Source organism: Macrotis lagotis, chromosome 2 (assembly GCF_037893015.1).
Source record: "Macrotis lagotis isolate mMagLag1 chromosome 2, bilby.v1.9.chrom.fasta, whole genome shotgun sequence".
Lineage (NCBI taxonomy): Eukaryota > Metazoa > Chordata > Mammalia > Peramelemorphia > Peramelidae > Macrotis > Macrotis lagotis.
This window is the reverse complement of record NC_133659.1, coordinates 235090493-235117949: the sequence shown is the minus strand read 5'-3', so window position 1 is coordinate 235117949 and position 27457 is coordinate 235090493. Positions and strand designations below refer to the sequence as shown.

General features: G+C 36.5%; 1 protein-coding gene and 1 long non-coding RNA gene across 3 annotated transcripts in view; one reads left to right on the top strand and one right to left on the bottom strand.

Moving 5' to 3' along the window:
- LOC141514395 (uncharacterized) overlaps positions 1-27457 on the bottom strand; it is a 147931-nt gene that overhangs the window by 35322 nt on the left and 85152 nt on the right. For both annotated transcript variants that reach the window (XR_012476021.1, XR_012476020.1), the window contains 2 exons: positions 14398-14523; positions 7332-7487 (listed from right to left, as the gene is read on the bottom strand). This is a non-coding gene — a long non-coding RNA (uncharacterized LOC141514395). The remainder of the gene's footprint in view (positions 1-7331; positions 7488-14397; positions 14524-27457) is intronic.
- The window catches only part of FBXW10B (F-box and WD repeat domain containing 10B), a 144674-nt gene continuing 117815 nt past the window's right edge, over positions 599-27457 (top strand). Inside the window, exons 1-2 of the mRNA XM_074225191.1 lie at positions 599-1886; positions 21046-21213. Coding sequence (XP_074081292.1) covers positions 1274-1886; positions 21046-21213 — 781 coding nt within the window. The 5' untranslated portion in view covers positions 599-1273. The remainder of the gene's footprint in view (positions 1887-21045; positions 21214-27457) is intronic.

Below are 27457 nucleotides of genomic sequence, written 5' to 3'. Positions count from 1 at the left end.
TGAGATAGTTGGGGTGATCTGCTTGGAAAGACAGCCTGGAATGGGATCACTTCTGCTTGTAGAAAGTTTTGACTTGGTAACAAAAATGGGTGTCAAAAAGTATAAGTTTCTCAAAATTATGTTTCTGATAAAAGATTGATTTCTTTGGAGAGTACTCAAACTTCATATCAATCACCTTGCCAACTTAGCAAAAAATTAAGTCTCCTGGGTATCTCCCTCTATGTTGATTACAAACCAAGGAGAACAATGGGAGACTTATGCTGCCAGGAAGAAACAAGAGATCAGATAGTATTGTACAAGGGTAACAGTCTTTGAGGAACACTGGGCAACTCAATAATGTGCAGCCTTCATGGTCAGGCCTCAATAGAGGTTAATAATTTTTCCTGTTCTCTGTTTTTACATAAAAGATCCATTCTTTGCTGGTTCAGAGGTGGTCATTATCTCATTGGCCACCACCCATAGGTTAGAGGTAAGACTATAGAGAATAAAACTTAAAAATGTCTAATCTTTATTTTCTGTCATTTTTTAACATTATGACAGAAAATAAAGATTAGACATTTTAAATGTATTTTTTTGAAGTTTCCCTCCCACTGGGGAATACTACTTCATCCTAGAGTTGACCCCTGTGAACTCTAAAAATTGTGAACTTCAAAAAAAAATACTACTACTTAACTAGAACTAATATAAACTAGGTAACTTTTGAGATAAACTAGAACTGGCTGAGTTTATCTTAAAAGTTTACCTAGTTTATCTTGGTTCTAGTTAATCTCAAATGGTCCTTTTAAAGGTCACTTAGTAGAATCCCTTGCTTTTGTTCTTGTCTAATGTATATCTTTTGACAGGTTAAGATAGAATAAGATAAAGTATAAAACTGAGGTTAGTAGGACCTAAAGGATTTTAATTAACATTAATTCTGAGGTTGCCAAGGCAAGAAGGTTCTAGATGCTAAGACACAAATCCATGGTACCATACTTCCTCTTTAGTCATGTTTTGAGCAATTATCATCAGTAATGACTTAAGATAGATAGCAAGCTCTCTTCTTGTAGCATAACTTCTAACATCTAAATGAAAAATCTTCAAGCCGAGGGAACAGGAGAATCTTTTTTACCTTGTGTCAAAGCAGGAAAAGCAGTTAGAACTCATTCTAGGAGGTTTACGGTAAAGCTATGTATCCTAGGAGTTGAATACAATTAAGAGACTTCTGTGGGCAACAACCCCTAACAGTGAATGAGATGTACTTCGAGCTGACTATTTCTTTGGGACAGGTTTCATAATGGAAAAAAATCTATTGGGGCAATTATCAAAGAATTCTCTTCCACTGAGCTTGTCAAGTAGTGTCAGTGAAGCAGAAAGAATCAAATTAAAGTACCCGACGCAGGTCATGGAGAAACTGGAATTTAGGCTTGACTTTGCCCCAAATCTCCGTTGTGAGCAGAAAGTGGAGAGCCTGCCGATCTGCCAAAAATGTGAGACTTGTGTTTTGACTTGGAAAATTTTCTCTACCCGGGAGTGGTTTCGTAGGATTAGCGAGAGATCCCAGCAGCAGTTTCTTGTAAGAGTTCTGAAGCAGCTGAAAAGCTTGGAATTGCTGGACTATTTCGAGAAAGTACTCAGATCATCTCAGGGCAAGGATTTCACCTATTTCAGGAGCCGGGCCATTATCAACCGGAAACCTGGCCATAAAATCACATGCCCCATCATAAAAAAAGTGGATGAAAAGGTGAAAGACTCGATGCTGGACACTCTGCGATGGTTTGGAAACTGTTCCTGCCGATCGAAGGTCCATTACACCCTGCTCCTCCTACAGATGTGTGACAGCCAGTTATTGTTCATTGCTACCAGCGTGATCCGATTTCTCATTGGGAGACAGCTGAGGACAGGTGAAGGTAAACAAGATAGGGAAAAGCACAGGGCTTGGGGATCAAGGTCAGAAGGGTCTCTCGGGATCCCTGGCTTCTGAAAAGGAATAAAGTATAACCTAGGAATCGCCAGGAACACCTTCCACCTGGCATTTGATCCTGTATAGGCAGAGAATAGAAAACGGCACCCTTATCCACCCTTTCCTTGGAGAAACAAGAGTAGTTTCCTTTCTCTTGACACTCTGCTGTTACAAATGTCCATTCTCTTTGAACCTCACAGCAGAAGGGGGAGACCATGCAAATTTCACATAGTATTTGGTGGGGAAGGAAACAGATGTTGAGAGAGGATTTGAGTTTCCCAGTTTTACATGTCAGAACCAGGCTATGAAACCAGATCTCCAGCAATCTTAGCACTATTGTCTCATACTATGAAACCAGATCTCCAGCAATCTTAGCACTATTGTCTCATACTAATTATGAGAAACATGATATGATGAAACATGAAATATGATAATCAGGTAATCAACACTAAGTGCTGATAGAGTTAAGGGCTTGGATACAGAAAAAAATGAAAGTCTTTGCCTTCAAGAAACCTACATTCTATCAGATGAATGTGAAAACATTTTGAAAATTATAAAAACATCATATAAATGTAAGATGATGATGATAATAATAGTAATAATAATAATAATAATAATAATAATAATAATAATATCAGCTTACACTTGTATAGAACTTTACTCAAAACAGTCCTGGAAAGTATGTAGAGTATTATCTCCATTGACTGCCAAGGACAGAAAGGTGAAGTCATTAATAAAGCTAGTGCTAGCACTCTTTTGATTATACTTTGTTAATAAGGCTGAAACCTTCCTTTAACAATCTACTTTGTTAATGAATTACTATTATTATTATCTACTAAGCTACTAATAGTACTAAATAAAACTAAAACCACTTACTTTAAGGAGTATTAAAACCAAACATAGGCTCATGGATTTAAAGGTTGAAGTGAGCTTACAAGCCATTGAGTCCAACCCCCCTCATTTAAAAAATAAGGAAAGCAAAAATGAGAAAGGGTATGTGACTCATGCAAGGTGACAGCTAATGAATTCTTAAGTTTTTTTTTGGCAAGGCAATGGGGTTAAGTGCTTTGCAGAAGGTCACACAGTTACGTAATTAAGTGTCTGAGGTAACATTTGAACTCAGATCCTCCTGACTCCAGGACTGATGCTCTATCCACTGTGCCACCTAGCTGACCCTAATAAATTCTTTAGGTAGGTTTCTATGCTTAGACTCCTTAGATGTTACCTATCTTAGCCTCACTTTTTTATCTGTAAAATGGTGATGATAATACTTGAGCTACCTACCTTCTAGATTTGTTGCAAGGAAAATGCTTTTGTATCCCTTAAGATACTATTTAAATAAGAGTTTTTATCAATTTATTTTTTAAATTAATAAGCATTTATTTTCTTTATCCAACTGCCCTTCTTTAAAAAAAGGAAGAAAGCCTTTATAACATATAGTCTTTATGACATATATAAATAACACAGTCAAACAAGACATATCTAATATTTGCTATGTAAAATATATTTTTCATTTTGAATCCGTCACTTCTCTGCCAGAAAGTGGGTAGCATTCTTCATTATCTATCTTTCAGAATCTTGTTGGTAATTGCAGTGATCAAAGTTTGTCAGTCTTTCAGAGTTTTTTTTAATATTATATAAATTGTTATGCTTCTGCTCATTTTGTTCTACATTAATTTGTAAATATTTTCCAAGTTTTTCTGAAACTAAACTATTTATCATTACTCAATTAATGGGAAACTCCTTAATTTCTAGTTCTTTGTGATTATGAAAAGAGGTTCTATAAATATTTTGTACATAAAGGTTCTTTTCTTTTTTTGCTATCTCTTTGGGATATAGGCCTATGTGTCAAAATGTATTTTGTTCTGGTGCTCCTGACCACTCCCCTCCCTTTTTGTCAGTATAGTAAGTTTATAAAATAGCCAGCATAAAGGGCAATTACAGGAAATAAGATTTACAAAGGAGAACCTGGAAGTCATCTACAAATCATATCACAGATCAAAGAGCATCATTTGCAAATTGCATCCTATTATTTTTGACCCTATGATATAGTTATTTCAGACAAGTTCTAGTCCAGTGAAATAACAAAAGATAATGACAATTTTGAGATAATGTGTATATGTTACCTTTAAAGTTTTACCAACAACTTTGAGATGATTTGGATATGTTAATGAACTAACCCAAGGAGCACAATTAATGTCGCCCCCACAAAACTATAAAAATAAGACCTTAACCCCTACTGCACACTCTTTTATCTCCAGAGAACCCATGCTACATAGTACTCCCAAATCTAATCTGTTTTAATGAGCTTGATTATCTGTATCTCTCCCCATCTCCATTTTCTTTTCCATGTTCCCTGCCTTCCTTCACTATTCCATCCCATTTCTATACCATCTGCCTCTGTAACCCTTTTGCTACTTGTCTATATCCCTATGCCTTTTTGAAGTATGATTGCATTCTCATTTCTCACTGTCATCATAGGCTTTCCCAGAAAGTGCCCAAAGAACCAAATGTTCCTGGCCTCATTTCATAATTTCATAAATTATCAATTCAGCCTAGAGTTGGCATAACTGTATCAACATTCCAAATTGCTTACCAGAATACCAATAATAAATCAATGTGCCTGTCTTCCCAAGACCTTCAACATTTCCTATTTTCTTTTACTGTCAGTTTTGCCAGGTGAGGAATATAAGGTGGAATCACTGAGTTGTTCTAATTTACACTTCTTTAATCATTACTGATTTGAAACACTTTGCAATTTGGCTACTGATAACTTAGATTTTATCCTTTGAAAACTGTTTATTCCTTATCAATTGGGGAATGGCTCTTATTCTTTAAACTTTTTTCTTTATTTTTTCCAATTACATGCAGAGTTTCTGACATTCTTTTTTGTAAGATTTTGAGTTTCAAATTTTTCTTTCTCTCTTCCCTTTCCCTCTCCCCTGCCTAAGACAGTAAGCAATGTGATATAGATTATATGTGTACAATCACGTTAAACATATTTCCATGTCATGATAAAAAAACATATTTCCATGTCATGAAAGAAGAATCAGGACAAAAGAGAAAAACCACAGAAAGAAAAAAAGAAGTGAGAATAGTATGTTTTTAGATTTGTATTTAGACTCCATAGTTCTTTCTCTTGATGTGGTTAGCATTTTCCATCACCAGTCTTTTAGAATTGTCTTGGATAATAATATTTCTGTGCAAGGCTAATTAATATTAGTCGATCATCACACAATGTTGTTGTTACTATGTACAATATTCTCCTGGTTCTGTTCATTTCACTCAGCATCAGTTCATGTAAGACTTTCCAGATTTCTCTGAAATCTGCCTACTTATCATTTCTGATAGCATATAATATTCTATTACATTCATATCCCACAATTTGCTTAGCCATTCCGCAATTGATGGGCATGCCCCCAATATCCAATTCTTTACCACCACAGAAAGAGCTACTATAAATATTTTTGTACATGTGGGTCTAGGAGTGGTATTGCTAGATTAAAGAGTATGCAGTTTTATAGCAATGGTTGGATCAGTTCACAATTCCCTCAACTATGCATTAATGTTTCAATTTTCCCCATATTAATGACTCTTATTCTTATAAATTATAGTTATTTATGTGTCTTAGAAATAAAACTTTTTTATTTTTTAAAATTGTTATTTATTTAAGGCAATGTAGTTAAGTGAGTTGCCCAAGATCACACAGTTAGGCAATTATTAAGTGTCTGAGTTCAGACTTGAACTCAGGTCCTCTTGACTCCAGGTCTGTATTCTATCTACTGCACCACCTAGCTGTCCAAAATAAGACATTTATCAGAAAAACTTGTTGCAAAAAAATTTTCTCAGTTAATGTAGCCACATTCAACTTCATCTGCATTTCCCCACAAATGATTTGATTTTTTGAATGAACAGATATCATCTTCTCTATTTCCAATATTTTTCCCCTCCCAGAAGACAACTAACCTTTTTTTTTTAACCAACTTATATGGTCAAGCAAAATAAATTCCTTCTTTGGCCATGGTCAAAAAATGTCTTAATCTGCACCCAGATTCTTTCATCTCAATCAGAAGGTGTATTACATTTCATCTTGAGCCCTCTGGAAAATGAGTGATCATAGAATTAATCAGTTTTCAGTTCCTTTTACATTTATTTTTAAAAATTAAGTTTAGGAGAAGATTCTGAGAAGATGGTGTTGTGAGACAGGAAGCACAGGGCTCTCTGAAATTCTCTCCAAACATAATAAAATGTTTCCTCAAAGGAAAATTTGAGCAGCTGAAATATTAAAAGTTGGGATAAAGCAGTTGTCCTAAAACAATTTGTGAGGACCTCAGGAGAACCTGACCTCCAGGGTAGAGGCCTAACCCAATTGAAGTACAACTACATGTAGACAGATACTTCAGAATCAACAACCAAAAAGTCCTAGGGCCAGGTGGTAGCCTCTGCCACAGAACTTTCTTCTCACAGACAATGTGGATTGGGATTACAGAGCCCAAGTAGTGGTTCAGATGTGTAGAGGAGTACCACAGATTGAATTTCCAGACAGAACTTAGTATAAAACCTGAAGTCAGACTAGAACTTGACTATAATTATAAGCTTCTATGTTTGTTCTTCATTTTTTTAAGAAGACCATGAAGTCAGGGAAGTGATGCCATGACATTCAAATGAATTAGAGTTAAGGGAGGGGTTCTGTGCAAAGCCACCAACCTTGCTTTCTCCTCTGGAGCCATAGGGGATCTGTGGCCAGATGTGGATCAGGAGAACTGGACATGGTCCTGGATACAGTGGGAGACCTTGGCTTTTTAAAGCTAGGTCTTTCCAAGGTCACAGTTTGACTAAGGCAATGCCCATTTAGTTATTTAAGGTTAGGAAAGGGGGAGAGGAGACAAAGAGGCCAAGAATAACCACTTCCAAAAGAGGAAAAAATTGAGATACACTCGGGGTATTTATTACAGGTATTAAAGCTGGTAGAAAAGAAAAGAAACAAGGAACCTCATTATATTGTCCCCTCCTCCCTCCATTCTCATATCAATTTGGGAGAAGACCCTCAGGATTTCTGGCCAAAACAGAAACAATTGCTATTTGTAGTTATTCTGAATAAATTCAGGGACCAAACAATGAGTAAAGCCCTAAAACAACAACAATAATGATAATAATAATAATAATAAGTAAGCAAAGAAGAAAGAATTTGACCATAGAGTGCTACTATGAGGATGATGATGTTTGTCTTTCATTCTCAAAGAGGACCATGACTTCAGGGAGGTGGTGCTATGACAAGTACATGAATTGAATTTAAGTGAGGGAGTGCTGTGCTAAGTCACAGAGCCATCTGGATCTGTGGCTAGACTAGAGATAGCCCTAGATGTGATGCAACCATGGTTAAGTGACTTACCCAAGGTCTCACAGATAGTGAGTATCAAGTGTTTGAATCTGGATTTGAATTCTTGTCCCCTTGACTCCAAGGCCAGTGCTGTATCCATTGTGCCATCTAGTTGCCTTGACTATGGGGATAGAGATCTGGGCTCATACTCAGATAAGGCTAGTAAGGCTAAAAAACAAACAATAAAACACAGAAAAATGTCAAATAGTCATAATCCCCAAAAGACTTCTTGGAAGAGCTTAAAAAGGACTTTAAAAATCAAATGAGTAAGTCTGAGGAGGAAACTAGAGAAAAAATAATTAGCAATCTAAGAAAATCAAGAAAATTGTGTAAAAAGTCAACATTAGAAAAATAGATCCAAAAATTTAATACTAGAATATTAGAAACAAGAAGTCAATTACGTTATAATACACCAAGAAATACTGAAACAAAATCAAATTGAAAAAAATAGAAGAGAATATGAAACATCTCATTAGAAAAACAACTGACTTAGGAAGTTGATTTAGAGGAAAGATGACATAAGAATTATCAGACTCCCTAAAAGTTATGACTAGAAAAAGAATCTAGATATGATATTACAAGAAATTATTAAGGAAAATTGCCCTTAAGTACTAACAAGAGGGTAAAATTGAAATAGGAAAAAAGAATCCATTGAATTCTGCTTAGAAGATGAAAACTTATAGGAATATTTTAGCCTACAAGAATATTCAAAGCTCCCAAGTTAAGGAGAAAATATCATAAGAAGAGAAAAAAATTTAAATATTGTAGAGTTACAGTCAGGTTTACACAAGAATTAGGAGCTTCCATATTAAAAGACTGAAGGACTTAGATATTATATTTCACAGAACAAAGAAGTTGGGCTTACAACCAAGAATATCATATCCAGCTAAGCTGAGTATAAGCCTGATTTTTTTAAAATGGATATTTTATGAATTGAAAGACTCAGTTATTCATGACAAAAAGATCAGAACTCAATGGAAAAATTAACATATAAAATCAAGAAGAAACTAGGTAAAGCCGCAATTACTATCTAGCTACCTATGCCTCCAGTTCAGCATGCAATCACTTTTACATTCTTCCAATCAAGCCTTGCCAGGACTCCTTAGGTGGTTATCCCAGCTCCAAACTTTTCTCTTTATTTAACATTACATTACAGAGCTTTGTTGGACACATTCAAATGGACACTTAATGTCTGCATTCAGGAGTCAAATACTCTATAAAGAAACCAACTCCAGTCTCTTTGAAGAGTACTTGTAGAAATCCAACTAGTGCAAGTTAATGTTCATGCCAGATTTGAACCTCTATCATTCAACTCTCCCTCCAAGTATTAACCCCCATCATTTCTTTTTTGTCCCCAAAGTGCACCTGTACCTCAGTGTACCACATCCTCATGTCTATCAACTCCCTCCCATTGGTCACCCAACCACATTATGTGGTACAAAATCTCTATTCTCCTTTTATCACTTTTACTTCTTACCTAAACTTCACTACTTCCCATCAAGCATGTGTTCTTATAGTCATCTTCCCTTTAGCTATGGAAATTTTTATAGTTCAACGCCTTAACTATTATGAAAATACAAACCAAAAGCATGAGGTCATGTTTTCTGCTTTAAATGCAGATTATTGCTTCAGAGATTACCAGATGAATGTTTACACAGTGAAGATTCTTACAGCTGTGAGATCCTGGATGGGCCTTTTTACTATAACAACCATAGCCAATAGTGGGGAGGAATATTTACATTCTTCAAATGGACATTAGAATATTAGGGAATGTATGTAACATCTGCATCTACTCTCTCTACAATCAGCAAGTTTATGTAACTGACAGTGATAATGAAGAAGAAGATTAAGGATCCAGGGATTTATAATTATATGTCAAATAATATGTATAAAAACATTTCTTAAAAATCTTTTGGGTCAATTGATATGAGAAAAGTCTAGGTTGACTTGTTGATAATTTTCAGTCTTTATTTGAGGAGTCAAATCCAATGTAATTTCTGTTTTAGGAAAGTTTTGACTACTGAAATAAATAGAATTCTTTCTGTTTCATAATAGGAATAGTTATGTCATAACATAGTTTTCTTTTTATGTCAGAAATTTGAATGTGTAATTTACTAATATATTTTTGAATATTTAAAAACTTCACAATTTCATGTGAGAACATGGACTATTTCTTTGATATCATGACGACTTTTTTATTTTTCTCTTTTGATGTATTTATTTTTATTTTTGCAAGGAAAATGGGGTCAAGTGGCTTGCTCAAGGCCACACAGCTAGGTAATTATTAAGTGTCTGAGGCTGGATTTGAACCCAGGTACTCCTGACCCTATGGCCTGTGCTCTATCCACTGTGCCACCTAGCCGCCCCACCCAATTCTAATTTTTAAACAATTATTTTCATCAGTGAGCTTTTGCGCTTCCATTTCCATTTGTCCAATTCTGCTTTTTTAAGGAGTTCTTTTTCTCAGTGGATTTTTGAGCAAGTAAAACCTAGAAACCAGGGCAAAAGATCCCCTGATTCAGTAAAGAAAAACTAAACTTTTTGGGGGGAGGGAGGGGGTAAAGGAATGTCCACTGGAAACTCTGCCACTCATCATTTAATTCCAGATCATAGATCCAGCACAGGCTGGATGGTGATACAGAATAAGAGCACTTGTGGGCTTTAGGTTGTGTACTGATCAAAGAGCAAGTTCTGACCTCAGAAGGAGAGTACAGTTTCATTTCCAACCTCCAGCACAGTCTAAAGACTGCAGTGGAATAACCAGATCAGGAATTCCAGATCAAAGGGAAACCTAGACTTTAGCCATTGGACCAGCATAGCTTTCTACCTAGCTGATAATGATTAGAAGTCTACTCAAACTCCAAATGGGGAAACCCCACAGGTTAGTTGCTTAGATCCAAACCCAGGTCAGGAATCTTATACTAGGAGGAGGGGGTGGGGCAGTGATCAGAAAACATATCAAGAAGAGATCATTTAATACTCATTGGACTACCTGAAAGTTGTGACCATTGTTCTGAAAATAATGAAAGAAAATTTCATCACATGAGCAACAAGAAGGAAGACTTTTTCTTTGATCCCCACAACCTCTCCAAAATAGAAATTATGAGCCAAACACACAGCAACTTCAGTTTGCTTTCTAGTTTAGCACAACCAGAATCCAAAAGATGTCCCTTCCTATAAATCCATGCATTGATGCTACCAGATCTAAGCTCATCTAGCAACTTTTTCATTTCCTCCTTCCATCTCCCACACTGCCAGCAGTGAGGCAGGGACTTGTAGTGAGGGAGCAGCAGGTGAGGTAGAGCTGAGCTTCACCTCTGATTGCAAAGGGTTGATCCCTGCATCTGGTGCATACACTAAGTAGATGCCAGATGTATGCATTCCATCCTTTGCTCTGCCTCACCTGCCACCCCCTCAACCCCATGTCCCAGCAATGGTTGAGTCAGGCTATGCCTTCAGACCCAAGGACACAACACAAGCTAACAATAAGACTCACCCAGACATGCTTCTCCACCTCTTATAAGTGTTGTGGGGACTCTGACTTCAGGCTATGGAAATTTATTTGTATCTTGACATCTAGACTTTGAGGAACAAAGCCTTCAGGGAATTTCAGTCTGAAAGCACCAGCACTACAGAACTCTGAATTGCCAAAGCAGGCCAGAGAACTGAAGAATGAAAAAAAGCAGGGCAAGACACTGAGTTTGGGGGCTGTGAAATATTTCATCAAGCCTGTGGGAAGAACATAGCAACCAATTGGGGTTAGTTCTGATCACCCAAAAGTCATTAGGCACAGAGCCCTAGTCTGGGAACCCATAAACTGCTCAGAGTGCTGGAAGTCTGAGACAATAATAATGTTTGTCCTTCATTTTTTTTCAAGGCAATGGGGTTAAGTGGCTTGCCCAAGGCCACACAACTAGGTAATTATTAAGTGTCTGAGACCAGATTTGAACCCAGATACTCCTGACTCCAGGCCCAGTGCTTTATGCACTGCGCCACCTGGCCACCCTTGTCCTTCATTTTCAAAGACCAGGACATCAGGGAGGTGAAAAACACATGAACTGGATTTGAGTGGGGGGGGGAGGGGGCTGTGCTAAGTTACCAGCCTCACTTTCTCCTCCGGAACATCTGAGTCCTGTGGCCAGATATGAATTAGGACAACTGGAGATGACTCAGGATGCAAGGCAATCAGAATTAAGTGACTTGCTCAAGGTCACATAGCTAGTAAGAGTCAAGTATTCAAGGCTGGATTTAAACTCTGATCCTCTCCACTGTACCACCTAGCTGCTCTATGATCCAGTTCCCAAGGAAAGCACAATTAGGGGAGAGGGAATCAGAAAATAAATGGTAAGGAAAATAAGAGGGAGAGGGGGAGGGGGAGATTGAAAGTACCGAAAATTTCAGAAGAAAACGTAAAAACCTTGAACGTAAACAAAAATAAATCAATAGGAAAAAGAGTAACAACAGTAACAACATATATTTATATGATTTTCAGATTTAGTAAATGAGTTTGGCCAACTTTGAATAAATACCATGAAATTAAGGAAAATGATCCAACACAGGATAGAGGACCCTGTGGAATTAGAGAACGTAATATACTATTCCTGAATAATTAAAAACAAAAATTTTGGGAGCAAAATTTTTGTCCTCCAAAGTAAAAATGACGAACAGAATAGAAAACTTGGAATCTGAAATGTCAAGTCTCACCAAAGAAATAAAAGAGAAAACAATAGATTTGAAATATAAGTATACAGAAATGAAGGAAATCCCAGAATAAGAAAAGCAAAGTATATGAACATTAAAAGAAAATATAGAAAACATACTATCAAAGAAAGTATGTATAGAAGCAACCAAAAGAACATGGGTCTTCCAAAAGAACACTGCAGTACCACAAAACCTTAATAGAATGATGAAGGGAATAATAGAAGAGAACGTCCCAGGAACATCTGAACATAGAAAATGAAATTCCATTTGAAAGAATCCACTGATCACTTCCGAGGGGGGGGGGGTGGAGCTGCAAATCCTAAGATATATAGTAGTTAAATACAGTTCATTTAGAAAGAAGTTCTTCAAGTCATCAGGACATCCAAAGCCCATCCAAAAATTTGGATAACCCAAGACTATTCTGCATTCAATGGAAAACATAGGAAGGAATAGAGTAATGTGTTCTGATGAGTAAAACCATTGAAAATATAAATAAAATTAAAAGCTGGTACTTTAAAAAGTCTAAAATTTATAAACTTTTAGCTGATCTAATTAAAAATAAGAGAGCACAAATCAAATCAATAACATATTCATTAAATAACTAAAGAACAATAAGTACCTGGAGGAATATTAGGTGCTTATGGTTAGATTATGCAAACAAAATAAAAATTACAACACTTCTTAAGTTAATTTACATTTTAAAGCTATACCAGTAAAATTGCCAAGGGGATACTTTTTACAACTTGATAAAATTATAACCAAATTCATTTGGAAAAATAAAGTTTCTATAAAATTAAAACAAATGATAAAAAGGACAAAAGAAGGCACTTTCCAACCTCAAATGGCATTATAAAGCAACTATCATCCTAATATTACTTAAAGAATAGAGAGATCAATGGAATAGACTAGACAAGAGAGATTCAGAAACACTAGTTTGATAACCCATTGTTTAATAAATATAATGTAATCTGAAAAACCAAGCCTTTCCTTTTTCTTTCATATTATCATAGTGTTCTCCAGCATCCCTCTTCCTCCTTCTTCCAGAGAATTGTCACAATGAAAATGAAAAATATAAATTATCTAGGGAAAAACTCCCTATTAAAAAACAGTGAGAAAAACTGGGAAGCAGATTGGCAGAAATTAGGCTTAGACATATTCCTTATACAAAATTTCACAATACATTCTAAGTGACCTTAATATTCAAAATCATACTATTAAAAATTAGAAGATCATATTCTTCTCATGGGCATAGGTAGGAGATATATTCTTAAGAAAGAGAGATGTAATTATCAAAGATAATGTAAAATTTTGATTACTTGAAATGGAAAAATTTCTGTACATGTACAAGTACGTGTATGTGTACGTGTAGTATATGTATATGCATATGTATGTGTATATGTATATGTATGTGCATGCATATGTGTATGCGTATATGTATATGCCTACATTTTGTATCCAAGATATATATAAGATTTATAACTATTCCCCAATAGATAAATGATCAAAGGATACGAACAAACAATTCTCAAAAAAACTGGAAAGTATTCACAATTCATGGAAAAAATGCTCAAAATCATTAATAATAAGAAAGATGCAAATCAAAACAACATGAGGTTTCATCTCACACCCTGAATTTTGGCAAAATTACAAAATAATGGCAATATTCAATATTGAAGGGGTTATGGAAAGATAGACACGCTCATATATTAGGGTCTTTTTTTTAGTTGTTTTTTTTTTTTTGCAAGGCAAATTGGGTTAAGTGGTTTGGCCAAGGCCACACAGCTAGGTAATTATTAAGTGTCTGACGCCAGATTTGAGCCCAGGTACTCCTGACTCCAGGGCCAGTGCTTTATTCACTGCACCACCTAGTCGCCCCTGACGCTCATATATTGTTCATGGAGCTTTGACATGTTACAACCATTTTGGAAAATAATTTGGAATTATGTAGATAATAGTGATTATAATATCTATACACTTTTCACTAGGGACTCCATTATTGAATTTGTATTTCAAGAAATGCATCCATTGCTAAAGGAAAAAAGGACACATGTACCCCAAAATATTTACAGCAGCACTTTTTGTGATAGTAAAGAATTGGAAACAAAGTAGATACTCATCAATTAGGAATGGCTAAAAAAATCATGGTACATGAATATAATGGAATATTACTTTACTATAAGAAATGTTTGTGATTAATACAAAGAAGCATCCAAATGAACTGATACTGGGTGAAGTAAGCAGAGTCAATATAACATATACACAGTAATTTCAAGAAATATAAATGGAAAGAATGACAACAAAAATAAAAAATAATTATAATTAAATTATAAATATCAATCAGGCCTCAAAGAGATAGGAGAAGCTGCCTCCAACCTACCTCTTCATAGAGATAGAAAGTTGTTCATGTTTTCAAGTTTTCCAATGGATTAATCTGTTCTGCTGATTTCCCCCTCTTATTCTTTTTGTCTTTAAAAAAATACCTTTTCTTATATATGATGATTCTCTGGAAGGAGAAAGGGAAAAAATACTGAGGAAAGCAGTAATGATGTGAAAAACAAAAAAAAAAAATCAATGAAATTTTATAAAAAAAGAAAACTATTCCTAAAATAAGAATGCTAAGTGGAAAAGGAAATACCCCAATGAAAAATCCCAAGAATACTATATAGCCCCTGATCTTCATTGTTCATACCTCATTATATATTTGCTACTAACAGCTCCCTTATTTCCATCTTCTCTAACCCAGTACCCCAATCTCCCATTCTAAAGCTATCTCACCTTTACACTGTGACAGGAATGCCTGCTCAACAGATTACAAATTGGATTTCATTTTATACATTTTCCAATACCATTCCCTTCATGTTCTTTTTTTTTCCCAAGGCAATGGGCTTAAGTGACTTGCTCAAGCTCACACAGCTAGGCAATTTTTAAGTATCTAAGGCAGGATTTGAATTCAGTTCTTCCTGATTCCAGGGCTAGTACTCTATTCACTGTGCCACCCAGCTGTCCCCCTCCCTTCATCTTCTTGGTGAGATGGCTTTATCACGATGAAATAGTTTCTTGGGTAACCAGTATTGATTGCACTTTAACTCATTACATGGTTTCCTCCCTACAAGTAGTAACCTCTCTTTCTTTGAGGTTTATGCAATTCATATTTATCATTCAATCAAGATTTTGAAAGCATTTTTAATAGACGTCCAGGACACTCTTTTTCCTTCCTAAATGAATCCAGTGCTTGGTGCATAGTCCTTCCTCCTCATCCCTTGCTTCCATACTAGGTTGTAAGCCTAGTGACTGGGAGGATAATGACATCCTCTTTAGAAATAAAAAAGTTCAGAAGAGCAGAGAGTTTAGTGAGAAAGACAATGAATTCAGTTTTAGACATGTTTAAGACATTTATGGTTCAAACCAGTTCAAGATATATAAAAGGCAATTGGATATTCAAACCTGGAGTGCAGGAGAGAGATTATAACTGGAGAGTAAACCCAAATATACACATTGATGTTCTCTCAAACATTTTAATTTCACAATTTCTTAGTTTACCAATTTCCTTTCACCTCACCTCAAATACCAACAGATCTTGCTGTTATTCACAAGTGTTCATGAAGTTTTCAATTCTTCTATCTAATCATAATCTGTTTTAATTTCCTCTCTGTCTCTGTCTCTGTCTCTCTCTGTCTCTGTCTCTGTCTCTCTCTCTCTCTCCCTTGCAACTCCAAACCCAGTCTTCACTGTGTCCTCAGCCTTTGCCTGCCTCACAAGTATTGAATAGTTTGTTACATTATTTCAACTGGACTCTCTCATCATGGCAAGTCAATCCTTTTTAGACATTCCAGTTGATTCATTACCCAACTCACCACAGCAGTTTTTCAAAAGTTGTCATCCCTTCTTAGGTCTGCCCCTCTTCAGAGTTCCAAATTCTCAGCTAAGAACATATTGCCTCATGTTTCATTGTAAAAAATTGGGGCCATTTTCCTCTTCTTCCCTGTTCCTCACCTCATCACTCAGGTGCTTTCCCCTATTTCCTTCTTCATCTTTGTTTCACAAGAAGAGGCAGCCTATCTCTTTGCCAAAGCCAACCCCTTCTAGATGCAAAAGTGAACCTATTCCTCCTGTTTTCTCCTGAAGATTGTCCCATCTATTATCCCCACTTTCTAAATAATAATCTTTATTTGCTTCTTGTCTACTGGCTACTTCTTTATTACCTAAAAAATCATGCCTATGCCTCCTCATTCTCAAAAAACTCTCATGTGATCCAACCTTCTCCACTGGCTATTATCTCTTTTATAGCTAACTTGAGAAGGCCATCTACAGTAGGTACCGATACTACTTTTGTTTTAATTTTCTTCTTAACTCTTTGCAATCTGGCATCTGACTTCATTATTTAAAAAAAATGTTCTCTAGAAGAACACTGTACACCCTAACAGCAACTTAGGGTTGTTGATCAATCTTAATGGACTTGCTCACTTCATCAGTGCAATAATCAGAGACAATTTTAGGGTATCTGCGATGGAGAATACCATCTGTATCCAGAGAAAGAATTGAGTTTAAAAAAAGACCAAAGACTATTACCTTTAATTTTAAAAAGGTATCTTATTATATAATTTTGCTATCTCATATTTTATTTTTCCTTTAAGGATATGATTTCTCTTTCAACACATTCAATTTTGATCAATGTATACCGTGGAAACAATGTAAAGACTATCAGACTGACTTCTATAGGGGGATGGGGGAGGGAAGAGAGATTGGGGGGGAAATGGTAAAATTCAATAAAAACAATTAAAAAACTGGTCTCTCTATATTAATTAATGATCTCTTAACCCCCCCCATCTAATGACTTTTTCTTCAGTTCTTATCTCTCTTGATCTTACTCCATCCTTTAACATTATAGATCACTTTTTCTTCTTTTCTCCATCACAGGCACTAGGCAACCTTCAAAACTCTGCCCTGGGCCTTTTCCTCTTCCTTTTCTTTATTATTTTATTTAATAATCTCATCAGCTGTCATGGTTTTATCAATCATATTTATATAGATGATGTTTGGGTTTACCAGCTATAATCCCTTTTCTGCACTCCAGGTTTGAATATCCATTTGCAGTTTTTAGACATCTTGAACTAGCTTGAACCATAAATGTCTTAAACTAAAATATGTCTAAAATTGAACTCATTGTCTTTATCTCTATACTCTGCTCTTCTGAACTTTATTACTGCAGAAGATGTCATCATCCTCCCAGTCATTTAGGCTTACAACTTGTGTTATCCTTAACAGCTCACTGTCTCTCAACTCCCATATCTAATCTGTTGTTGGATCCTATTATTTCTGTTCTTTTAATATCTTCTAGACACATCCCCTTCTCTCTTTTTATACTGCCACTATCCTAGTCCTTCTGAACCGTATTGCAGCAGCCTGCTGGTTAGTCTCCATGCCTCAAATCTCCTATCTTCCACTTATCTATCAAAATGATTTTATTATAGTACAGATATGATCACATTACTCCCTTATTTAATAAACTCCAATGACTTCCTGTTATCTTGATGGTCAAATATGACACTTTCTCTTGGCTTTTAAATTTCATCATAACCAAACTCTTTCCTGTATTTCCACTGATAACTGTTTTCCTTGCTTGTGCCTAGCATCAGTTTTTCAATAATTAAGTGCCCTCTGTCTTAGCTTTCTGACTTCCCTATCATTTATCTCAGATAATATCCCACTTTTTCCTAGTCCCCTTACTACTAGTGCTTCCCCACTGAGATTGCCTTCAATTCTCTGCATAGCATCTATGAACATAGTTGTGTGCTTCTTTTTTCCTTTATTAGAATATGAACTCCTTGAGGGCAGGGATACTTTTTTACCTTTCTTTGTATCCCTAGCACTTAGCCTACATCCTTGGCTCAAAGTAAGCACTTAATACATTGACTGGTACATGAATGCAAATGAATATTCTCTTTTACAGTAGGAAATAATGAGAATGATAGTTTCAGTGAAGTGAGCAAAATTAGGAGAACAATTTCTATAATAACACCAACATTATAAAGACTTTGAGAGATTTAAGAATTTGATCAATACAATAACCAATTGTGATTCTAGAGAACTGATAATGGAATGTGCTGCCCTCTCCTGGGAGAAAAATGTCAGACTTAGAATGCTGAATGAGATACATATTTTGAGACATGGCCAACATAGGGATATTTTGCTTTGTTATTTTGCTTTTTTTCTTAAACTAGGGTGAAGGAGGATGTTGGAGGAAAGAAAATAGATTTTTGTTAATATAATTAAATAAACAGTGATACTAAATTCATTGTAATTTTGTCATCTTTTTTCTTCCTCAGTCAACAAATACTAATATAACTTCTTTCATGTATGAGTAGATATGGAATTTTACAATCTAGAAAGGTTTAAAAAATCTTCTAGTAGTCATCCTCCAAACTACAGAGTAACTTAAATATTATGTGATATAAAAATTCATGATTGAGGAATAATTCAACAAGTTATGAATGTGATGGAATATTATTGTATTATAAGAAATCACAGTATGTGATGGTTTCAGAGAATCTGGAAGTATTTGGGTGAAATCATGCAAAGTGAAATGAGCAGACCCAGGAGCAAATTTATATTAGAGGGACAATATTTTAATGACAAACAACTTTGAAAGACTTAGTAACTCTGTATTAATCCATGGACCAACTGCAATTCTAGAAGACTCATGATGAAAGATGCTACATCCAGATAGAGAGGTGATGGACTTAAGAGTGCAGATTGAGGCATATTTTTTGGAACATGATTGCCATGTTTTGCTTGACTATATACTGTTTATAAGTTTCTTTTTCTTGCTTTCTCAATGTGAGGGAAAAGATGGGAGGGCGAAAATTTGGAGCTGAAATTAAAACAAAATTCAATTTAAAATAATTGATGGCTGATACAATTCATTTTTCTCAAGGTGTGCATATGTCACTGAGTTCAGTTTACCTCTGTGGATCCTTTTACAGACCCATAAATACATGTAGGAACCAGTGAGACTGATAATCCTTATTTTATAATAAATGCTTAAAGTATCCTTTCTCAATTGTTTTCTTGAAAACTCTGATTAAACCTTATAAAATTAATAATAATTGACATTTAAGATTTGAAAAGTACTTTACATATATGGATTCAATTGATCCTCTTGAAAGTGCCATGAGATAGATGCTACAAATATTATTATCCTTATTTTTCAAATGGAAATTGAAAGTCAGAAATGTTAAATGATATTTACAAGGTTTCACAGTAAATGTTATAGGTAAGCTTTGAACTTCAGAGTTCTCTTATTCTCAAGTTTAATGCTATTTGTTTGAAATATACATAAACTTATGCTAAACATAAAACAAACTTCCTGTTTTTATGCTTTGAAAATATTCTGACAAAAGATTTTGGATTCTTCCTTTTAAACTACAAGGTTTGGTTAAGCATATGTGGAATCATAAAGCAAGTGGAGGTCTCACAAATATCTTAATACTAGGGGGAAAAGCTCATTTTTTTAGGTGACATAGGGTTGGACCAATCTGAACATACAGTTTTGAAATATTAGAAAGTTACTAATCCCAGTCTATATTCCTTAGCTAGTCCTGTCAATCAGCATGCCCTACTTGTTCTCTCACACATCATTTTCATGGAGATCAAAGGCTGATATGGTTTTATATTGACATACCAAGAACAATTGATTCCATTTATTCATTCAGTAAAGATTTATTTAGTACCTTATTAGCATTGACAATATAAAAAATGAAAGCTGTTGGTTTTAACAAGCTCATATTTTATAGAGGGTAAGTGATACATATACACAGAAAAGAAAAAAAAAACCTTTGCAATTTCCAGCAATTGGTTGTACATTAAGATGGATTTCCTGTAGGAGGTGGCATTTAAGCTGAGTTTTGAAAAAAGTTAGAGATTTTAGAATACAAGAGTAAGAATTTGAGGCACAGAGAAACAGAATGACAATAAGTCATCAACTAATTTGCTATAAGATATAAGGAAGGCACCAATGCTGAGAATTTTGATGAGTGGAAAGACAGTTGTGTCCTCAGCAGAAATTTGGATGTTAGGGTTAGAATATAGTATGGGTGGGAGGAAAGAAATAAATTTTGTAAATGTTTATTTGGGATATCTATGGCAACACTCAGTTGGAGGTTTTTCGCTAAACAGTTGATGAAGGAGAACTAGAAATCAGAAGAGATACTGGTTGTTTATTAACATCTGGAAGTCATCTGCTTAGAAATAATAGCCTAACACATAGGAGCTACTGAAATCACTGGAAAATAGAAAGAAACCTACAAATATACTCATGAACATGGATGATGATCTAGCAAAGGAAATTGAAAAGGAATAACCAGACAGAAAGGAAGAAAACCAAGAGAGAACAGTTTCTCCAAGCAAGAGAGATTGTTTAAGATAAGATGATTATCAATAGAATCAAATGCTGCAGAGGAGTCAAAAAGAATAAGGACTATGAAAGGATATAGCAATTAAATCATTGACAGCCTTGGGGAGAACAAGTTCTGTTTGGTGATGTCATGGATGAATTGTGAAGGATTGTGAAGGAAGTAGGTGAAAAAGAGGAGGCAATAGATATAAATAGCATTTTCTAGGTCTTTGGCTGTGTAAAAAAGGTGAAATGAGGACAAGTTGAGATTATGGAATCAAATGTTTTTCTTTAAAGGAAGGTGGAAATTCAAGTTTGTAAAGCAGTAATGTAGGAGCCAATAGATTAGGAGAGAGAAAATTGGGGAAAGCATATTATATGTCAGATACTGTTCTATGTGCTGGGGATAGAAATAGAAAAATGAGACAGTTCTCTTTTCAAAACATTTGCTTAAGTGTTGGAGAATCAGGTGACTTAAGTGAAAGTAAGAAGAATAGAGATGAAACTACATTATTGAAGTGGCATCTCTGTAGTACCAGAAAAACTGCGGAACTTTAGGCAAGTAGCAGAATTCAGAGACACTGTTCACTGTTTCAATGTTACAGTAACCTAACTTTTATTTTGTTCTTTCAGCGAATTTAGAAGAGGACTCAGATGTTGCCTTTCCAGACAACCTTAAGGAATTCCATCACAACTTGGAGACCTCCTACTCTGTGCCCCACACCTTTTCTCTTAACAGAACCTCAAAAAGCCAAAGTTTCTTTGATGACAAGGGCCAGACAGAAGACTTCAATTTTAGTGGTGAGATGGATATTTCAGAGAAAATGAACACATAGGACTTATGGGAAAGTCACTGGAGCTCAGATGATAAGAACTTTACAGGGAGGAGACTTCTCAGAGTAGGAGGTGAGAGGTTTTGAATGGGAAATATACAGCGTAGCAGAAGATCTGAAGGAAATCTAGAGGGGTTCATTTTCATCATTGTCACCACTCTCACAGGCCATTCTATTTTCTATTTCTTTATGTAAGACACTGTATCTATGATTAGATTTTAATTATTCAGTGGGAATTTACTAACCTCCTACTATGTAGTCAACAATCTGAACTGTTCAGATGTAAAAGAAGTATATGGTATGGTTCTGACTTTCAAAGACATTACTTCCAGATAAAGAGCTAAGCCTAATCCATGTGACAATCAACAATGAAATAGTATTTGTATATCACAGATTGTGAAGTATCTTTAGGATTTCCTAGAGATTGGTTGAGGTATGCTTTACAAACTTGGTTCATTTTTTTTTAAATGGAGGACAAATGTTTCTAAAATTGGTGCAAACTTCAGAAATGAGTATATCAATTGTTGCTGCTGCTGCTGTTTGTCTTTCATTCTTTTAAAAGAAAGATTTTATTTATTTTGAGTTTTACAATTTTCCTCTATTCTTGCTTCCTTCCCCCCCCCCCCACAGAAGGCAGTCTGTTAGTCTTTACATTGTTTCCATGGTATATATTGATCACAGTTGAATGTGATGAGAGAGAAATCATATCCTATGAAGAAAAGTAAAGTATAAGAGATAGCAAAATTACATAATAAGATAACTTTTTTTCCCCTAAAATGAAGGTAATAGCCTTTGGTCTATGTTCAAACTTCACAATTCTTTCTCTGGATACAGATAGTATTCTCCATCACAGATACCCCCAAATTGTCCCTGATTGTTGATGGAATGAGCAAGTCCATCAAGGTTGATCATCACCCTCATGTTGCTGTTAGGGTTTACAATGTTTTTCTGGTTCTGATTATCTTGCTCAGTATCAGTTCAAGCAAATCCTTCCAGGCTTCCCCGAATTCCCATATTCCCTGGTTTCTAATAGAACAATAGTGTTCCATGACATATATATATATATATATATATATATATATATATATATATATATCATATATATCACAGTTTGTTAAGCCATTCCCCAATTGAAATTGTCCTTCATTCTTTTTTTTGCTATTTAAAAAAATTTTTAAAAAGTTTTTTTAATTTATTCTTATTTTGTACAAATAATTTTTTATACATTACTAAAAAATTCTTGTTTAAGAGTAAACATAATACCCCCTCCCCCCAAGAAAATATAGACCCACATAAGTGATAAAGGGGAGAGAAAAAAATAAATTTAAATAATAATAATAATAATAATAATAATAATAATAATAATAATAATAATAATAATAATAACAATTGTAGGTATGGCCAGGTGGTGCAACAGACAGAGCACTGGCCCTGAAGCTAGGAGCACCAGAGCCCAAATCTGGCCCCAGACACCCAACTGTCACCCAGCTGTGTGACCCCATGCAAGCTACCCCAACCCCATTGCCCTACAAAAACCAAAAAAAAAAGACCCAAAATAAAATAAAATAGTAATAATAATAGTAGGGGCAACTGGGTGGCAGACAGATGACTGGCCCTTGAGCCAGGAGCATCCAGGTCCAAATCTAGCCTCAGACACCCAACAATCACCCAGCTGTGCGGCCCCAGGCAGGCCACCCAGTCCCATTTGCCCTGCAACACCCCCCAGAAAATAATAATAATAAAAAATGTGCTTCAGTCTGTATTCCAACACCACCAGCTCTGTTGTGGGTGGATCACATTCTTTAGGATACATCCATTATAAAAGTTACTTCCATATTTTTCCACCATTGCCATTGCTGATCGCAACTTCCTCCACTCATACTTCTCTACTACCATGAACTATATTTTCTCTCTCCTTTCACTCTGTCTCTGCTGTAGGGTAGTTGAATGGTGCAGCAGACAGATCCCCGGCCCTGGGGTCAAGAGGCCCCAAGTCCACATACCACTCCTTACCCAGAATCCACCATACCCTATGGTCCTAGACAGGCCATCCAATCCCAGTCCCTTGCAAAAAGTAAAAAAGAAAATGTGTTATATCTGACCACTCTACCCCCATGGTCCATCCTCTCCTTCATCACTCACATTCCCCCCTTTCCCCTGTACCCCCTTCTCTCCTTCTTACTATGGATGTCTATACCTCATTGAGTATATATGCTGTTTCCTCTCCTAGTCACCTCTGATGAGAGCAAAGATTCCCTCATTCCCCCTCGCCTTCCCCCTTCTATATCATTGCAATAGCTCATTGTAATAAAGAAAAATCTTATTATATGAGATATCTTAGCCTATTCCTCCTCTCCTTTTTCTTTCTCCCGTTATATTTCCCTTTTATCTACTGACTCTATTTTTACACCACAATATATCTTCAAATTCAGCTTTCTCCTGTGCTTCATCTATAAAAGCTCCTTCTACCTGCTCTATTAAATGAGAAGGTTCATATGAGTATTATCAGTATCATTTTTTCTATACAGGAATACATGTAGTTCATCATCATTAAGTTCCTTTTATTTTCATCTTCTCCTCCACTCTCTATGCTTCACCTGAATCCTGTATTTGAACATCAAGCCTTCTGTTCAGTTCTGGCCATTCCAACAGGAACATTTGAAATTCCCCTGGTTCATTAAAAGTCCATCTTTTTCCCTGGAAGAGGACATTCAGTTTTGCTGGGTAGTTGATTCTTAGTTGCATTCTAAGCTCTTTTGCCTTCTGGAATATTGTATTCCAAGCCCTACGAGCTTTTAATGTAGTTGCTGCTAAGTCCTGTGTGATCCTGACTGTAACTCCACGATATTTGAATTATGTCCTCCTGGCTGCTTGTAATATTTTCTCTTTGACTTCGGAGTTCTGGAACTTGGCTATAATATTCTTGGGGGTTGTTTTTTTGGATCTCTTTCTCAGAGAGATCGATGGATTCTCTCCATTTCTATTTTGCCCTCTGCTTCTAGGATATCAGGGCAATTTTCCTGTAATAATTCTTTGAAAATGATGTTAAGGCTCTTTTCCTGGTCATGACTTTCAGGTATTGCAATAATTTTTTAAATTATCTTTCCTAAATCTGTTTTACATATCTGTTGTTTTTTCAATGAGATGTTTCACATTTTCTTCTAATTTTTCATTCTTTTGGTTTTTGAAGTATTGAGTCCTGATTTCTTGTAAAATCAGCAATCTCCCTGAGTTCTATTCTTTGTCTGAAGGATTTGTTTTCCTCAGAGAGCTTTCTTATCTCCTTTTCCATCTGGCCAGTTCTGCTTTTTAAAACATTCTTTTCCTCAATAACTTTTTTGAACTATTTTATCCATTTGACCTAAGCTAGTTTTTAGTATGCTATTTTCTTCAGTATTTTTTTGGATCTCCTTGACTAAGCTGCTGACTTCATTTTCATGTTTTTCCTGCATCTCTCTCATTCCTTTTCCCAATTTTTCCTCTATCTCCCTCATTTTATTTTCAAAGTCTTTTTTGAGCTCTGTCATAGCCTGAGCCCAATTTCTATTTTTCTTGGAGTCTTTAGATGCAGGAGCTTGTGCTTCCTCATTTTTCAGATTGAGTGTTTTAATCCTTATTGGGATCACAGGCAAAATATTTCTCAATTGTGTTCCTCTTTTTTCTTTGCTTACTCACTTTCCCAGCCTGAGCCTGGTTTTGGGGTGCTTCCTGAGCTTTTGGGACACTCCCACAAGGATCTCAGTGTGTGAGGCACTGTCCTCCCTCCTAGTCTGTGAATGGCCATAAGTGCCCCCTCTTCCACAGTGCTGAGGTGTGGGGGGGCCCTGCTCTTCTATGGGCCTAGACTGTGATCAGGATCTGAATGTGGTCAGAACCCCAGAGTCTTGTTTCAGGGACAGAGGACAGACCTCACCAGTCTCTCTTCCCTCCTTCCCTAGGCTCTGCACTTATGCCCTGGGGGTTCCTGCTTACCAGCTTCTGCTTCCTGTTCCTGGATCTGGGCTGCTGTGGACATGCTACTCACTGTGTGCCCTGAGGGCTGGGTTTCAGGGTCACTGAGTGGCGCAGCAGACAGATCCCTGGTCCTGGGGCCAAGAAGCCCTGAGCCCCCATACCACCCCTTAGGCCCAGAATCCACCTGGCCCTATGGTCCTGGGCAGGCCATCCAATCCCAGCCCCTTGCAAGAAGTAAAAAAGAAAATGTGTTATATCTGAACACTGTCCCCCCATGGTCTATCCTCTCCTCCTTTATTCACATCCCCACCCCTTCCCCCTGCTCTCCCCTCTTTCTTACTCCAGATGTCTATACCCCATTGACTATATTTGCTGTTTCCTCTCCTAGCCATCTCTGATGAGAGCAAAGGTTCCCTCATTCCCCCTTGCCTCCCCCTTCCATATCATTGCAATAGCTCATTGTAATAAAAAAATCTTATTATGTGAAATATCTTGGACTATTCCCCCTCTCCTTTTTCTTTCTCCCTTTCCATTTCCCTTTTTTTCCTATTGACTCCATTTTTACACCATATTTTATCTTCAAATTCAGCTTTCTCCTGTGCTTCAACTATAAAAGCTCCCTCTACCTGCTCTATCAACTGAGATGGTTCATATGAATATTATCAGTATCATTTTTCTATACATGCAGTTCATCCTCATTAAGTCCCTCATATTTCCCCCCTCTCATCCAATCTCCATGCTTCACCTGAGTCCTGTATCTGAAGATCAAACCTTCTGTTCAGCTCTGGCCATTCCAAAAGGAACCTTTGAAATTCCCCTGGTTCATTGAAAGTCCATCTTTTTCCCTGGAAGAGGACATTCAGCCTTGCTGGATAGTTCATTCTTGGCTGCATTCTAAGCTCTTTTGCCTTCCAGTATATTGTATTCCAAGCCCTACGAGCTTCCAATGTAGTTGCTGCTAAGTCCTGTGTGATCCTGACTGCAGTTCCATGATATTTGAACTGTGTCCTTCTGGCTGCTTGTAATATTTTCTCTTTGACTTGGGAGTTCTGGAACTTGGCTATAATATTCCTAGGGGTTGGTTTTTTGGGATCTCTTTCTCAGGGTGATCAGTGGATTCTCTCCATTTCTTTTTTGCCCCCTGCTTCTAGAATATCAGGGCAATTTTCCTGTAGTAATTCTTTGAAAATAATGTCAAGGCTCTTTTCCTGATCATGACTTTCAGGTATTCCAATAATTTTCAAATTATCTTTCCTAAGTCTGTTTTCCATATCAGTTGTTTTTTCAATGAGATATTTCACATTTTCTTCTAATTTTTCACTTTTTTGGTTTTGAAGTATTGATTCCTGATTTCTGGTAAATTCATCAATCTCCCTGAATTCCATTCTTTGTCTGAAGGATTTATTCTCCTCTGAGAGTTTTCTTATCTCTTTTTTCATCTGGCCAATTTTGCTTTTTAAAGCATTCTTCTCCTCAATAACTTTTTGAACTGTTTTATCCATTTGACCTAAGCTGTTTTTTAGCATGCTATTTTCTTCAGCATTTTTTTGGATTTCCTTGACTAAGCTGCTGACTTCATTTTCATGTTTTTCCTGCATCTCTCTCCTTTCTTTTCCCAGTTTTTCTTCCAACTCCCTCATTTGATTTTCAAAGTCTTTTTTGAGCTCTATCATAGCCTGAGCCCAATTTCTGTTTTTCTTGGAGTCTTTAGATGCAGGAGCTTGTGCTTCCTCATCTTCAGACTGAGTATTTTGATCCTTCTTGGGCTCATTTGCAAAATATTTCTCAATGGTCTTCCTCTTATTTCTTTGCTTGTTCATTTTCCCAGCCTAAGCCTGTTTTTTGGGGTGCTTCCTGAGCTTTTGGGACACTCCCACAAGGGTCTCAGTGTGTGAGGTTCTGTCCTCCCTCCTGGTCTGTGAATAGACATAAGCATCCCCCTCTGCCATGGGGCCGAGGGGGGGGGCTGTTGTTCTATGGGGGGGGCCTAGACTGGGATCAGGATCTGAATGTGGTCAGAGCCCCAGAGTCCTGTTCCAGAAGCAGAGGACAAAGCTCCGCAGTCTCTCTCTCTCTTCACTCCCCTCCCTCAGCTCAATGGGCTCATGCCCTGGAGGCTCCTGCTTACTGGCTCTGCCAGCTTCTGTTTCCTGGATTTGGGCTGCTGAAAGACCAAGCTGCTGGCTGTGTGCCCTGTGGGCTGGGCTCCATGTGCTCGTTCTGGCAGAGGGCCCCGCTGTTCCCCCACTTTGTGCCCG